This window comes from Hippoglossus stenolepis, chromosome 8 (genome assembly GCF_022539355.2).
Source record: "Hippoglossus stenolepis isolate QCI-W04-F060 chromosome 8, HSTE1.2, whole genome shotgun sequence".
NCBI lineage: Eukaryota > Metazoa > Chordata > Actinopteri > Pleuronectiformes > Pleuronectidae > Hippoglossus > Hippoglossus stenolepis.
In genome coordinates, this window is record NC_061490.1 from 1,214,088 (window position 1) to 1,230,507 (window position 16,420).

The 16,420-nt window shown below is 41.1% G+C and overlaps 1 protein-coding gene across 1 annotated transcript in view; it reads right to left on the minus strand.

Annotated features, from left to right (window-relative positions):
• The window catches only part of LOC118113661 (vacuolar protein sorting-associated protein 13B-like), a 311,783-nt gene that overhangs the window by 94,552 nt on the left and 200,811 nt on the right, over positions 1-16,420 (minus strand). Inside the window, exons 33-34 of the mRNA XM_035163589.2 lie at positions 9,794-9,920; positions 8,063-8,206 (exon numbers count right to left, since the gene is read on the minus strand). Of these exons, the coding sequence (XP_035019480.2) occupies positions 8,063-8,206; positions 9,794-9,920 (271 nt within the window). The remainder of the gene's footprint in view (positions 1-8,062; positions 8,207-9,793; positions 9,921-16,420) is intronic.

The window sequence follows — 16,420 nt, forward strand, 5'->3', positions numbered from 1 at the left end:
AAAACATCCCTTATCCAAACTTTCAACTTAACATCATTAGCTTTGGCATTATGCTTTCAAAAAACAAACAACAAAAGAGACTTCAAACTGCATTGTCTTCAGCATGGGCTTGGCGGTTTACCAAAGCAGACTTCTGAGAGACTTTAAAAAGCAGCAGAGATGCATTTCATTAGGTCATAGAGTGCTCTCCTGAAACGCCTGCCTGCCTGAAACTGCCTGCACTGCCTGCACTGCCTGGCGGTCATGACTGTTTTCTGCGCTTTAGTAACAAGGTCATGGGGAAACAGCAACGGCAGGGAAAACAATGGTGACCTGAGGTGAGATGAGGCTGTTTGGAGCAGGACGGGGTGGGAGGTGCAGGGTTGACAAGGGCAGATGAACCCCAGGTGGTCTGCTGAGGACTGTGAGTGATGCTGTCATGATCAGCCCACACCCTAGGGAGCCAGCACGTGCAAACACACACAAACACGCTTAGCAGCATGCACAAGCCTATATAGGAATTTAGAAGTGAGTGCAAACACACACACACACACACACACCACTGTCAACGTGTGCGTACGCACACACAGACACACACACACGAGATTGCACACTAATTCAAAGAGCGGTGTTAAGACAAGAGCAATCCTGGCTCTGTGTCTATTTGCAGAGCTGAAATTAGAAGGAGAGGAATGAAGTAATCTTCCTTTAATTTCTCCCTGGATGTGCTCCCAGGACCGAGTGAGACACAAGCTCTTATGTGCTGTAAGTTAGGTTCTCAAAGGGGAATGATGCAAGACCCCCTGTACTCTCATCTGAGCGGGTAGGGCCTCAATAAGGGAAACACAAAGGACAAGCCAAAGGACAAATCAATACGAAATACAAAGAAGTTATCAAATAAAATTAAAAAAAAGTCAAGGTTACTACAAAAAACACCAGAGGACAGCTGGACAAGAAACAACAACCTCAGGTGTTTAAAAGCTACATTACTTCGCAACAATGGTGGTATTCAGAAGCAGAGTTTATCATGGAGGGAACAATTTACAAGTTTTAACCTCCAAAACGAAAAAAAACATGTAATACCAACGATGTTATGCTGAAACCTAATCAGGAATTGCTTTTACGTGGATAACCATTCTGAGTGTTGCAATATGTGAGGACTCATTGATGATTCATCTTTGACATTTAACAGACAAGTGAGGTATGAGATCAGGTCCACTTAATGAAATATCCAGTTTCACTCTAACTGTACATCAAGCATTGCCTAGACTTAATTTACATGGTTTGGATTTAGGGCAAGTCACAAGCCTTAAGCAGAAAGACGCCTTTCATTTTCACATATCTTTTCATGTAAAGCAGCTAGTAATCTTTAGTTCTTCAAACATGCACTTAAAGAAACAGTGACACAGTACCTGATAATACCTGATTAATCTTTTGGTCTAAAATACTTGCCATGCCATTTCAGATAAACAAATCAGCTATTTTCTATCAGCATAAAGTACTAGCAAAAATGCTTCTGCACCCATGGCAAATCTTCCTATAGCCTGGAATGAAGTTGTCTTAGTGTAAATATTCAGTTTAATGGGCGCAGTCCAAGATGAACACTTTAGAAAAAATCACAATGAGGAAAAAATAGCTACTGTACGCTAGTGTAGCCACATGCCACACACACACACACACACACACACACACACACACACACACACACACACACACACACACACACACACTTTTACTACACTATCCAAGTTACAGAGAAAGAACCCAATACTCTCCATCACCTGTTATTCTAGGTGGAATCTTGCTTATACAGGTGTAGCGAAATAAATCTGTTTCCTCTTTTCACCTCTTCAGACAAACATTCTGGGCTTTCTCACTGACCCAAGTCTACTATGGTGTGTGTGCATACGTGACTGTACTAGCTGGCCTGGTGTGCCCTGCTTTTACTAGTCCCCTGAGTCTATGACCCTATTTCCCTTGCGGGCAGAGAGAGTATTCCTGACTCCTCCTTACCTGAGTCGACACCCGATCCCAGGGTTCACATTGGGGGCCCGCTCCCTCTCCTCAAAGGCGCCATTTGTTTCAAGACTCTAATAGAATTCCAACCTTTGTGATGTTATCTGGAGTTTTCACGCCAATTTTGCCAAAACTGATTGAGGACAGAGCAAATTCAGCTGCTACTGATCTCAAATAGACAGAGTTTCCAAGGGGCCAGTTTAAGAATGTGCCACGGTTATGCTTTGAGTAGAAAGCTGGTTGTTGTGCGGGGACTGAACAGCGAAGGTGAGTTGTTATGACTGGCTGTCAATTAGCAGTTGATTCTCACAGGAGGGTCAGTGAGACATGAACAAAGAAGACAGAAAAAAAAAGATATGCTTTCATAACAAAAGAAGGGCAGCGAGATGAACACTGGCTATGAAAATATGTATGTTTAAGATAAGCTGAGACAACAACGCTTACTTAACCAACACGAGGCAGCCAAAATGGAAAAGGAGATGGCTATGCAAGGAGCGTTATTTATTATTACTCTTAGCAGCAACAGGGCAAATGAAAATACTGTTACGGAGGATGGAAAGGGGTCAGGGTGAAAGGGATCTGGCCCTCAGAGAGGGTTAATAGCTAGGCTGACTGGTTAAGAGCTGACCCCTCAGGAATGTCAGCTCCCACATTTATGGACAAATGCTTTACACAGAACCAGAAATCAAAGCAAACACCGGATTCAGACTTTCTGTTTCTCACTGTGTCATGTCTCATCTCCTCAGATATTTCTTGTACTAATTTACTCTTTTGCATTCTATTTCAATTGACCATCATCTCTCAAGCTGTCTCTACTGTCTTACCCTCTCATCTAATGTCTCCCCATTTCTGTTGACACACGGAGCACATAAAAGCTCTTCTGACAACTTATTGTCCTGAAAAGATACAAGGTTAAGAAAGAAAATTCAGTTCTCGAAGTTCATCAGCTACAAAACTAAATGAAACACTCATCACAAAGAGGAGCGGTCTTGGAAAAGGTTATTTTACACTTACACAGACAAGGACCCAGCCTTAGGTTGCTCATTGAGCCAAGCTTTACAACAACAGTGTCGCTTAGATAAGCTATTTAATGTGCTATCGGCATTCTGGCTAATACTCCTACATGAATGAGAGTTAAATTGTTACACAACAGAGCATAATAGGTCACTAAGCTTCCATTTTCCCACAGTGTAACATTAAATAGCATTTGGATGACTGAGGTGCAAAAAGGTCTGACCAGTGTACTCGTGCCTCCTGTAAATTCACTTCTCACAGTGATTTGATCGGCTGACGACCTACATGACTCTCACTAAATTAGCGTTAGTCCAGCTTTGCATGTGACTCCAACCTGTGTGCTTCCGTAGTGCAGGCGTTTAAGATGACACAAATGTAACAGTCGAGTAATATCAGAACCCCTACACTATCAAATTCTATTGGTCTCTAGAGGAGGAACCCTTTCCACTGTCAGTCAGCTTGATAAATAACCAATCAGCTCTGGATGAACTGAAACATGCCCAACCAGGAACTGTGCCAGTCAAACAAGGGGAAAAACTAGATGAATGAGAGAAGACAATGAGGGGAATGAAAGAAGGATGGATGAGCACAAACAGATGCAGGCGATTGAGAAGGATAGACAAAGTGGGGGGCAAAAAGAAAGGAAACAATAAAACACAGAGAAGGGGGGAGAGAATGAAAGAAAGAATAGAGATAAGGCAGGTAATGGGTGAGTGAGATGTTTTTACCCATTTGTGACCACTAAAAATTCTAATTTAGAGTTTCCTGTGATGCCAGATACTTTGTCCTGAACCTGGGTACTGCCTTAGCATGTGTTTGTGTGTGCACTGGCATCTGTGTGCGTGTGTCCGTGTGCATGAGAGTTGGAGGAAGTCTAAAGCCCTGTTTCCCATGCGTGTAATCATCCCAGGATGAGGTAGAGGATGAAGCAGAGCGGGACTTCCCCTGCACCAGAGGGTATTTTCCTCTCACACTGTGGTACTAGCACATGGCTGACCCGAGCTGCCTCTGTGTGTGTGTGTCAAGGGAGGGAGAGACTGAGAGACTGAGAGACTGAGAGAGAGAGAGAGAGACAGACAGACAGACAGACAGACAGACAGACAGACAGACAGACAGAGAGAGAGAGATAGAGCGATAGAGAGAGAGAGAGAGAGAGAGAGAGAGAGAGAGAGAGAGATGAGGGAAACTTTTTACAAAAAATATTCTCTATTCTTGCTCTCTACCAGTTGGGATAACACTAAAATACTCTGGGACGATGACATTATGGCAACTGAATAACAGGCAGATATTGATGCCAACAATGAGATCTTACCTTAAGGGGTGGATGGCATTGAGGTGGTGAATAAGAACAACAATATGGTGTGTAAAGGAAGATGTTGAGAGAGCTGAGAGAAAGGCAATGAGGAGCTGACTTTTCTACATCTTCCTTTTCACTCTTTCTGAAGAACAAATACGTCATAGAAGAGCTGAGACACAGCATAGACACACAACCAGACACTCGGGTCAGCTGTTCAGTCATAAAGCAGCATTAAAGTGCTGGCTCCCCAAAAAAAGGCAAAAGACAGTTACCATGCAGGGAATGTGGGGTGGGTGTGTGTGTATGTATTTGTGTGTGTGTGTGTGTGTGTGTGTGTGTGTGTGTGTGTGTGTGTGTGTGTGTGTGTGTGTGTGTGTGTGTGTGTGTGTGTGTGTGTGTGTGTGTGTGTGTGTGTGTGTACACATGTGTGAGGGGGTTACACTTCTGTGTTGCCAGGTGACACTGCCATTGACCGAGCTGTGGGATAAGTTCTCTATCATCTATTCATAGCTCTCTGACTGTGGCATCTCCTGCTGCGGAAAGCCGCCTGATCTAAACTTAGTGTCATTTTATCATCATTAACTTCACCCAAAAATACAGAAATGATGTGGAACTGGGACAGACCGTAGCTAATGCTGTGTTAAACATCCTAATAATGCAATGATTTAGATAGCAACAAATCTGCTAATGGACTGCTTAGAAATCATGTTTCATGTACTTTGCATCTCAGGAAGTTGATATGGAAACTGTGGACAACTGGCTCCAGCCCACAATGACTGAATATAACGGATTATGGGAAAATGGTCTTGCTCCATGTGTATGTATGGAAGGGTCATTGCAGATGTGTGTGTACGAGGACAAATTCTCATAGCACAACCCAGTGTCTAGAAATCACTGAAATCACACACACAAGGCTTGCACACATTGCCCACGCGCCTGGCTTGCCTCACCACTGCCAGGGAACCCAAAAGCCCCTACAAAACAAATTCATTAACCCAGACAATAAAACACAGCTGTGAGGGGCAATGGAAACTGTTTGAAATCTGCATAGAATCTGTTCAAGGCCCACAGAATGTTCTCAAAATGTCCAAGAATGTAAAAAAAAAGAGAGGAAAAGAGAGGAAAAGATTTGGAATTAAGAAAGAGTGAGCAAGGGGCAGTGTTTAATTTAATGTTTAACTGGGGACAGCGCTGAGAGCTGAGATACTTTATTGAAACACAAACAACAAAACAGTTTCTCTGTTCCAGATGCTTGAGATCGGGACCTGTTTTTAATGGAATTCTTTGAACAGGTTGTATAAAGGAGGGACAAACAAAACGGTCAAATACTATAAATATCTTTACTTAAGTTAAAACTGAATTAAAAACAAAGCAGCACAAAAACAGACACATGTTCCAAATCCAGATTGTGATATTGAAGAAACTGGCTATGGACAACAACTCAGTTACAACTCCGCACACGTACTGTACTACTGATTATTTGATTGCAATGTTTCTAATGTGTTAGCAAGGGGTAGACAGGGTGCTGGCTGGGCAGACTGCAAGTGAAGACGCGCTGCCCTCAGGACCAGGGCTCTTGAGCATGTAACAACTCAATGCTGTAGATAAATGTGCCACTAGAGGGCTCTGCAGCTTGAAGAATGAGCTTCTGCAGACCAAAATGCACCAGGAACGATCATTTCTAACTGACACTGACCTCCCTGCTGCCGAGTGTGGGCCAAGCAGCCGGGGAGATGCCGTCACCAAAAGACTTACGACCCTGAGGTACAAATGGTTTTACAAAGAGTGTCAAAAATCCAAAGCCAAACCACATTTATTCAGAGTAACCTCTGTGCTGTGCAGCTGCACAAAGGTGAGGACATACACTAAGTGACCTCAGTGTTAATGATGCTGGTAAACTCTATAATGGCACTACTATAAAACTGAATGCATCAAGAACATGGTGTAATGCACCTGAAATTAATATGGAATAATACAAGTAAAATGTGAAACAAGAGAGTTCCCAACAACTGTGCCCAAAAAGCTGATATTAAATGAAAAATAGGTATTTTCCCATGCATATATTCTGTTCTCTACAGAAGATGGATGATCACTGGATTGCATCACTCCAGATACGGGGTCATTTCAATTTCACTTAATCTATCTAAAGGCAGCCTTAACATAGCAGTTGGATACAAATGTCTTCACAAAAACTTGACAGTTCTAATTCCCAGATAAACTGAGAAACATGACTGAGGAAGAAGGACTTAACACATAGCAGCTACTGTCACGATGCCCTTGAGCAACACCCTTAAACCCCAGCTCCTCCATCTGAAACGACATATGTCTGAATTTGTTTCTGAAAATGTAGGAAAAAATGCTCAGTTTACATTGCCTTAAGAAAAAACTAAATCCAATCAAAATGACCTTTTTTTAAACTGTTGCCAGTGGACCTCCCAGAATAACTGATGCATTTTCTCATCCTGCCTTAAACCTGGATGAACCCTCTGCAGCCGTTAGCTGCCCCTCAACAGAATCAAGCCATGAATCATTACAAGCAGGGGTGAGGGCTCACAGATCACTAAAATCAAGAACAGATGCACAGCAGGCCCCTCCTTAAGAGCGACTATATAAATAAAAAAATAAATTAATGAATAAAAGAAATCATCAAACTAGTAGAGGCCTTCATGAGGTTGGAGGCCTATATGCTCTATTGTTTTATGATTTTTTTTTAGTTTTGAGTATATCACTTTATTTGAGATTGTTTAAGGATTGTATCATAATTATCTTTTTCTGAATAGAAGAGCAGCTTTTTAAAAGCGCATATGGCAGGTTATTACTATGACTGGTATCTCCTGTATTTGTGTTTGAGGTGCAAATTCAATTGTTTTGTAATGCACAAAAACTTTCATTGGGGAGGCTGAATATACTTTGAGTTGCAGGGCCAGTTTTGGCCCACCTGCCGCTATTTTCTTACCAATGCTTTACAGGATCTGAGTCATCGGATGCAGTCACTATGCGGTCGTACACACATTCTTCCAGAAAGAATCCCAAGCAGAGATAACAATAAAATCACTGTCAACTCTTTAAATTTCATTGCATCCCCCTCCTCTTCTCTCCTCAGTGCCCTTTACTCTTCTATGACTCGCATCCTCACCACAGCTGGTAAATATTTTTATATTGTGTTCCATTAGAAAGCTTTATTAAGCGGTCAGACAGGGCAAATGGCGCCTGGGTGCTCCCTGTCCTGTAAACATTAGGAAGGGCCCTGAAAGCTGCAGCTGAGCACATCACAGTAAACTAAGGCCACATTAGAGAACTGCCTTGCTCCGAGTGAGTAAATATTTAAATGTGTTAGATTCACCCCAAATAGTCAGGGGCGATAGTTTAGGGCACTGTATAATGAAAATGGTCATGATGGAGTTTTGAGCAAAAAAAATTAACAAACCATTCATTATATCAGTGAGAGAAAGGTGGTCTTGGGCCAAGGTGTGATGAATGAATATATATATATATAACTAATTAACTGGAGCACAACATTTCATTTTTCTGACAAACTGAAAAAAAGATTAAATACTATAAGTAGGGGAATTTGTGACATGATTTTTTCCCAGTTTTTTGTATAAATACTTAAATACAAAGAAAACAGAGACTCTGTGTCCAAGTAAAGTTATTCCAGTTTAAATGTACATCCTCATGTATGTGGCTTTAGAAAGTGAATGTCATCATACATGTGCCCATATGTGTTTGTACTCATTTGTTGGTTGCAGTATTCACCTCAGCACTTTTCTCAGGAGTGTCTATCCCCACCGTGTTGTCTCTGACAAGCTGCTGTAAGAGCTGCAGCTGGCTGACGCTCAGGTAAAAATCCAGACTGCTGGTGACATTCACCTCCAGAGAGTGACCGCACACAACCACCTCCTAAACAGATGAAGGAGACAGTGCAGGGAGAGGTGAAGAAGAGGGAAGTGGGTGGAGGAAGCAAGAAAACCATTCAGTAACACATCAGGATTGTTTATGAACTCAAGCACTGCTTCTTCTTTTTTTTTTTTTTTTAAAGCTTTTTACTTTGTCTTAGTCTATTTACTTTTTAACTCCCCTCTATCTTGTTACATTTAGCTCAGTTGTTCCCTCCTTCAACTCTGTCCCTCTTCCCCCCCAAACACACACCCACAGCCAGCAGTTTAAACTTCTGCCTGGAGGCTACATCCAACAGGATATCACTCACTAACACTTTGGGTTGAACCACACACAAGCCACATCTACAGTAACTACACACAATGGTATTGGCAACTGCTGTGTAAACATTGTTTATTCAGACCTACTGTTTAAAAGCATAAAGGGACTTATAATATTTTATTCAGTATCCTCTGCAACATTAATAATACAATTAGCTTTTTCTCTCATTTAGATTACTGAAACAAATTGAGTGCATTGTCAGTCATAGTATTGCAGATTTCAGTATTGTAAAATGTAAATTGTAAAAGTAGATAATAGACAACATAATTTATTATTAATACATTGGTCATTTTATGAAGATATCATATACATTTAGCTAAAAATGAGTATGACAGAAAATGTAATTCATCTACAATATTAAGTCCTGTTTTGTTTGTGTTGTCACTGTGTATAGTTACTGGCTGGTGTCTCATGTCTTGTATGGCTGTGTTTGTAAGGACATGTTTGAGTTTAGGACTCCTTTTTAATGTTTAGATTAGGGTGAGTGTAAAGTCTAGGATTAGGCATTTAATGTTTAAAGTCAGTGTCTTCACGTAGATAGAAGAACAACAACACATGTGTGTGTGATTGTGCAATGTAGGATATACTGATTTTGTGGGGACCTACATCACATTATGGGTATCGATGTGGTCTTATTGGGACAGAAAGCATGTCCCCATAACATAAATACGTCACTGTAATGTCCTCTGAAGTCATTGAGACAAAACTGCTTGTGTGCGTTTGTGTGTGTCAGTATAAACTATGGATTAGCTGTTATGCATTGTCAAGGGGCACGTTAGCGTGGTCGGACAAAGCATCAAAAAGACAGGAAGTCTCAGGCAGCTGTGCCAGAAAACATCAGCTGTATAAGCAGAAAGGTTTGAACTCTGTGGGTCAAAAGCCTCCATTACATGGCAGACTGGCTGAAGGATTCTTAATGAGTATGTTACTGTATGTTCTGAGGCAAAATGTAAATACTTCTGACATCTGACATAATCTATGTCTATTTTCATATGATCAATGGATTGTGAGAGTAATGGTTGTAATCATGACTGTAACAGGTCATGGTCAAAGGGCACAAGATGTCAGTGAAAGTAGTGAACCAACCTCTACAAAGCAGGGGGGGGGGGGTATACAACCTCTTTGTGGGACTGCGTGAATCTTTTCTCCACTGGACCCTCTATTATTAATTTTGCCACAGTACAGATAAATTCTATTCTAAAATTACTTTTAATACTTTTAAGAGAACGCTGTATTGCTGAAATCATAAAAAGCTTTGTCAAAACTGACCTCTGTCGTTCCGCTGTCTGGAGAGAGACTCTTGCTGAAGATGATGGCTGGAGCTGCTGTCACTCGAACAGAAAAGTCAGTCAGGATTGGCGTCAGGATGGCCCGGCGCTCCTGGTGCCTCCGAATACTGTCCACAGATACAAACCGGATTAAACTGTTAACTGATAGTGCGTCAGGCAAGTTCCATAAGTAGTATGTTGCTACTAGTTTTCTCTGAAATCTAAGAAAAAACTACGGGACCATTTTCAACATATGGAGAACATAATATAATAACAAACAACGGCTCTCCAGTTGGAGATATATAGTAGGCCTAATTATAATTTACCTTACAGCAACTCGATGGACACATTTTAAAGTTAAAATATGTATCACTTGGTGTTGAAGTAATTTGAACATTAAACAGCAATAAACAGTAACCATAAGGGACCACACATTATTTACTAATAACCTGTTATGGTTACCAGTTGTAAAATCTTTGTAAAACTGTCCCAGCTGTCTAAGATCTACAAGTCAACACAATACAGTCAAAACCACAAAATGCTCACAACTGAGCTATTGTTATGCCTTTAGCTGACAGGCAGACATTTCAAACTTGATGTGGCTTTTCAAAATAAAACCGGTGGGATGACAAGCTGAACTCAAAATACAAGACTTCAAAATTGATTTTGCAGATCTGACCTGTGAAATATTTTTGGTCTTTTTTAAAGTTCTGGTCTAACACATCTTAGTTGCATGCTTGAATATGGTTTTAAAGGGAGAGTGAGACATTATTTGACAAGTTTCAATTGAGAACACCCCTAAATTGTATACACAAGATCAAACTGAGAACTTCTCACATCAACTCTCTCCATTTCACTAATGTTCATTCCCACAATCAGGTCATATTTGTGGGAACATTTGTTAGCAGTAAAACAAATACACAAGTGGGCTTTATAAGGTGGTGTTAATTGCCACATCTGCTGCTATTAAAACAATCAAGGGGTACGGCTTCCAATATTTATAGTTGGCCGGGATTATAAAAAGCCCTGTTTCTAGGTGGCCTAGAGTACAGTACTTAACCAGATCCAATATCATATTCACTTCTGCTACACAAATGTGCATTACCAGTGCCCTTAAGGGATTCTTTTCTGACACATTTCTTTACATTAAGAGCTAGAGAGAGGCCTAATTCAGAGGTCAAATGATCTGTGAGGCCAATTGGTGTTGGCTAATCTCCCCTCAGACAGGGATTGAAACAACGAGTGTCCCGTTACAGTGGACAGGTGCTATCATTCACCAGCAAAGCTATGAGGTGCAAGTCTCGGTTTACAAATAACATTGGGTCCTCTGACTGGATTCAGTGTGCCTATGAATGCGTGCACCTTCGAACGGGTGTGGACAAAACAGATGGAAAAAAAACATTTCTCTTACATGCAAAATTAAACAGTATGGACAGTGTCTGGAGATATCAGTGGCATGGACAAAAAGAGAGAGGCCAGCACAGGGTGGCTGACAGGAGGGGAGATGGGAGAGTTCACAGCTCCCTGACACAGGGTGTTTCCTTGCCGGCAACTACACACTGTGACGAGGACAGATCCTGTCAGTGGATCCATGGTGCTGGAATTTCCTCCCAAAACCTCAGGAAGCCAACTGAGGCCACTGTGGATCCGCAACTACTGGAACTGACCCCCCAAAAACTGCAAAGTGAACATGCCTCAATTCTAAAGCTGGACAGAGGTGGGTGGGATGGGGATATCGATGTAGGGAATGAGGGAAAGGTGCAAACTTGGAAGTGGTGCGTGTCAAAACTAATTGCAACCAAGGAGGTGTATACTGCTGGTTATTGTAGCAGACAAGCAAAGCTGTGAACTTTGAACTTTCTAAATCACATGCTCAGTCGTGACTAGATTGGGTGGTGACTGTGGCTGGGGTATACCATGCCGCACACAGTAGTACAGCAAAGCCTGTTTTCCAACAGGGCCTCCATTGCTGTTCCTGCCACAGCATGGAGAGAGGCAACCACAGCCACCTTGAATGATTTGTTTGGAAGCTAAAACTGAGTGTGGAGGGAAATTCACAAACCTTAATGACAGCAGCAACTTTGACTTTCCCAGCACGACCAAACAGAGACTGCTTACTGGTGTGAGTTTAACATATTTGGATATAAAAATGTAAACAAATGAGAGGAAACCCTAAAAAAAAGATCTATGTTGGGTTGGAATAAGAATTCAGTGGACATTTCAACAGACAAAATTTGATGCGATCCTCAGAAAAAACATCTGATTAATAGATGCAGTTATAAAAAGTCACTGTGAAAGCAGTAGTGTTAAATCCTTCGAGTAGAAAAGTAAATGCTAAGTTACCTTTTAGGTTATCAGATAATCAAGTTCTGAGTACAAATCCATACATACTTAAGAAAGCTGGGCCTTCTGAAAAGGCATTTAGCATCTTCTGGAGCCCAACGTGTGAGCCCAGAATCTCACCTCATTGCCCTTTCAGACAATCTGGCTTTGGCACTGGGCCCAGGCAGCCGTGTATTCATTGACAGAGACATGATGACAGCAAGAAAGAACAAATGTGGTTCAAGCCTCAGTAGCCCTTTGGTCAAATAAGCCAGCCTTAAGTCAGCCTTGTCAGACTCAGTATAGTAAGAGAGTAGAAGGCTAACATTGGTCCAAGTCTGCTACTTAAAAGGGCTTTTTAACAGGTCAAGAAGAGCATAACAATGAGATTTTTAAGTTGGTCAAAACTATTGGGGAGACTGAAATAAGCACAGACTAATGGTAAAACACTACAGCTCTACTTACTTGCTTACTCTGACTTATTTTGGCTGAAAGCACAATCTAAAATGAGAAATAAACAATTTGATTTAAGAAATTATTAGTTATTGCTATTATCAGCAGCACATAGCAATAATGTGTGGAACACATAAACCAGTCTAAAAGCTCTGTTCCATTCACTCAAAGTACCAAACATGTTTGGCTTTAATGCATAATCACTTTTACCATGCATCTTTTTAGACCATGAACAGGTTGGCTGACATTTTTGAATGTTTGTGGACATTGCTTAGACAAGCAATGTCCAATGTTGTTAAAAGCACACAGTAGCTAGACCCCAAAGCAGGAAGAAGAAACTGTAAGAATGGGTCTCCTTTAAATAAATCCTGAGTGGTTGTCACAATAAAGGATCTTATTGCAGTCTGAGAGAAGAGGGCTCAGCATTAGTTTCACCAACAGCAGTCTGTGTTTTCCTGGCAGAGCTCCAAATATTCAGTGAGTATGTGTGTTTGTGTACGTGCATGAACAGATTTGTGTGCATATAGGAGTATGTATATAAGTGTTGAAAGGAGGAAAGAAAATAGTTTTCATAATGAAAATGAATGAGGGTTTGTGTGCATGTGTATTACAGTGTACCTGGGTGTGTCTGTGTTTGTGTGAAAGGTGTGAGTATCACAGTCAGCCTCACTAAGCTGTGATGACCTGTGAGCTCTCAGTCTCAATCAGGCCCGTGTTGATTCTGTACTGAACTCTTCCACAAGGCTTATTTTTAGTTGACAGGGAACAAATCTGGACTCGTTGCCTGTGATTCTGTGAGTTTTGGGCCTGTTCCCTCTTAAAACACGAGTGGGAAAAAAAGGTTGTGGGGCCAAACAGGCTGTTACACTCATGCATGTTTTAGCTCCTGAGTCTATAAAAAAAATGACAGGGTTTGTAATTACCACTGTACATGATGGCTCCATGATAGGGAGCTAACTCAATAACAACATGCTGCTCTCACATTAAGACTGATGAGATGAATCATGAGACATTCACAGCAGATCACACAAACAGCACCTGCCAAAGGGTGTAATGATTTACAATAAGGAATGAGATTCAAGGTCATAAAACTCCATTCAGGGTGGCATGGTGGTGCAGTGGTTGCCTCACAACAAGAAAGCTCTAGGTTTGTAACTGCCAGCTGACAAACGCCTTTCTGTGTGGACTTTGCATGTTCTTCTTGTGCCTGCTGCTTACTCCCAATTAAGAAATGCAGGTATTAATTGTCAACTAAGTCTGAAGGTGTGAATTAGATGGTTGTTTTTCTCAGTATGTTGGCCATGTGATGGTATGGCCGCCTGTCCTGGGTGTACCCCGCTTCTCGACCAATGTTAGCTGGGTTTGGCTACAGTTGCCTGTGTTACTCAAAGGATAAGCGGAGTAGATAATGGATGGAAATAATAACAATAATAACAACTTTATTTGTATAGCACTTATCTAAACAAGGTTATAAAGTGCTTCACAAAATAAAAAAATAAAAAAGGTGAGTGGATATCAGGGACATATTCACCTCAATTTTAAGCGCCAAATCATATATTAATCGAGACCATAATATTTATTTTACTATAATAAATATTATAGAGGAGCCCAAATGTTCCCACAATGAGCAAGCACTTTGGCAACTGTGAAGAGAAAAAACTCCCTCATTAACTGGAAGAAACCTCTAGCCATGTGGCCCGCTCAGTAGATCAGACATCATTACCTCTATGACTTTTTTAAACTGAACCCCTACTGTCATAGGAAACAGTCAAAAGCTGTCCCATTTAATAAACTATATAAAATATAGTTGAAATAAAAGGAAGATAAAAGGAAGAAAGGGAATTAAAACAACACAGTGGCACCAGGGTTACAAATCAGAGATGTAAAATTCGTTCCTATAAAAGTATGTTTTCAGCAGTGATTTAAAGACAGGTAGTGAGTTGGCGAGCCTAATCTCGTCAGGCAGAGAGTTCCAGAGCCTTGGGGCCCTGACGGAGTAGCCAGCCTTGACCTAGGGACAGCTATTAAGGACAGGCTAGCCGATCTCAATCCCAAGAGTGTAAGAAGTCAACAGCTTCGTAATGTAACTAGGGGCCAGCCCACATTTAGCTTTGAAAGTTGTTGAATGATTCTTAAAAACAATCCTGAATTTAACTGGCAACCAGTGAAGGGATAGGAATAAGAAGTCCTTTATTAGTCCCGCAATGGGGAAATTTGCAATATTAAAGCAGCAAAAGGACATCAGCAGTAATAACTAGAAATATAAAAGAAATATATAGAAATAGATTGGTGTGATATGAGACCTACATTTTTTTTTGTTAAAAAACTCAAGCAGCAGCATTTTGATGTTTATCTGTTGAATTTATGTCACAAAAATAAATGGTTGCAATGCTTTCTGTATGCGCTTCAAAATAAAAGCACTCCAGCTTTTCTGTTGACCAAATCCATTCTTTTGATTTAAAAAAAAGGGGGTTTATTGTGAAATATTTGCAGGAGCAGATGATGCATGGCTTCATACTGTATAGTATTTATTTGAGTACACAGGACTACTTTTATACAAGGAAATGTCATATTTGTGGCCATATTCAAGGCAAAGCCTATGTAAAAAACATTGTCCTAAAGTAGCAGCTCCTCTGCAGAACTTATTGTTGAACTGAAGCTAAATATTCTGCATTGGACAGATGCTGTAAATATGAATTGATATTAATGTGAATATTCTGCATTGAATAGATAGAAGTTGCATAACTGCCCTTCCTTGTGTATATTTATGCTTTTATATTGAGCCTTTAACCAAAATTACAAAAATAATAAATATGACCCTCCTAAGCATTTTTTTTGGAAGATATCAGGGTGGTAGATCTCGGCTTACACTGAGAATTAAAATGTGATCTTGGGCTCGAAAAGGTTGATGACCACTGGACTAGATGTTCCTTCCAGTTAATGATGCCTTGTGATAATGCATATTATGATTTGGCGCTATACAAATAAAATTGAATTGAATTGAATACTGTACACCAGTTGAGGGGAGTCAGAAGTGCAACCTTCATTCAGGATATTTGTATGTTTGTTTTGCATGCATAAATCAGTGGTTATATGAAATGTAATATTTTTCATAGGCTGTTTATATTGCTTAATTGATGGTTAATACGGCCCATAGGGGGAGCTAGTGGGTGCAGTACTCCGAGGTACCACACACGAGGAAGTCGTTTCCAGGGGGTGGGTCTGGAGAGTAAAAAGCCAGTCTCGCGCAGCAGAATGTACAACATGCTGCAAATTAGCTGCTCACTTTCGGCTACCCATGGATCCTTTATGAAGAAGGTAGAGCGCTCCCACAACAGATTGAAATTGTCAGCAAAGCCAAGAATGTTCGCTAAGCAAGCGGACTGGAGCCAGCTTTTGAGACTGAGTATGGCTCAACTCCATGGTCCAGTGTGGGCATAGGACCAGATATAAAGACAGATTTACCGCAAGTCTTCAGGAAGTTAAAAAGGTGATTGAAATCGTTTGAAAGCCGTGTTTGTTGGTTCCCACTTGAACTATAACTCGGGTTAAGAATGATGTGAGTGAGCACGATAGCCTCGGGAGCTTTTTAAGGATGACTGCGACTGTGGCTCTAGGGATGCAATAAGTGACTGCATTAAAGAAGTAGACTTTCCTAATTATGGAATCGCCACTATAAGTGTTTGTGTGGAGAAGAGGGGGCAAGTAGAAACCACCTGTGGGTTCTCAGGGCAGGACACAACCCGATCCGCCACCACGTTGTGTGTGAAAGCCACTGACTGAGGAAGTGGTGACTGTGCAGGTGAGCGTTGTGAGGAGGGAATGACTCCAGACTTGGATGAAGTATTCTCTC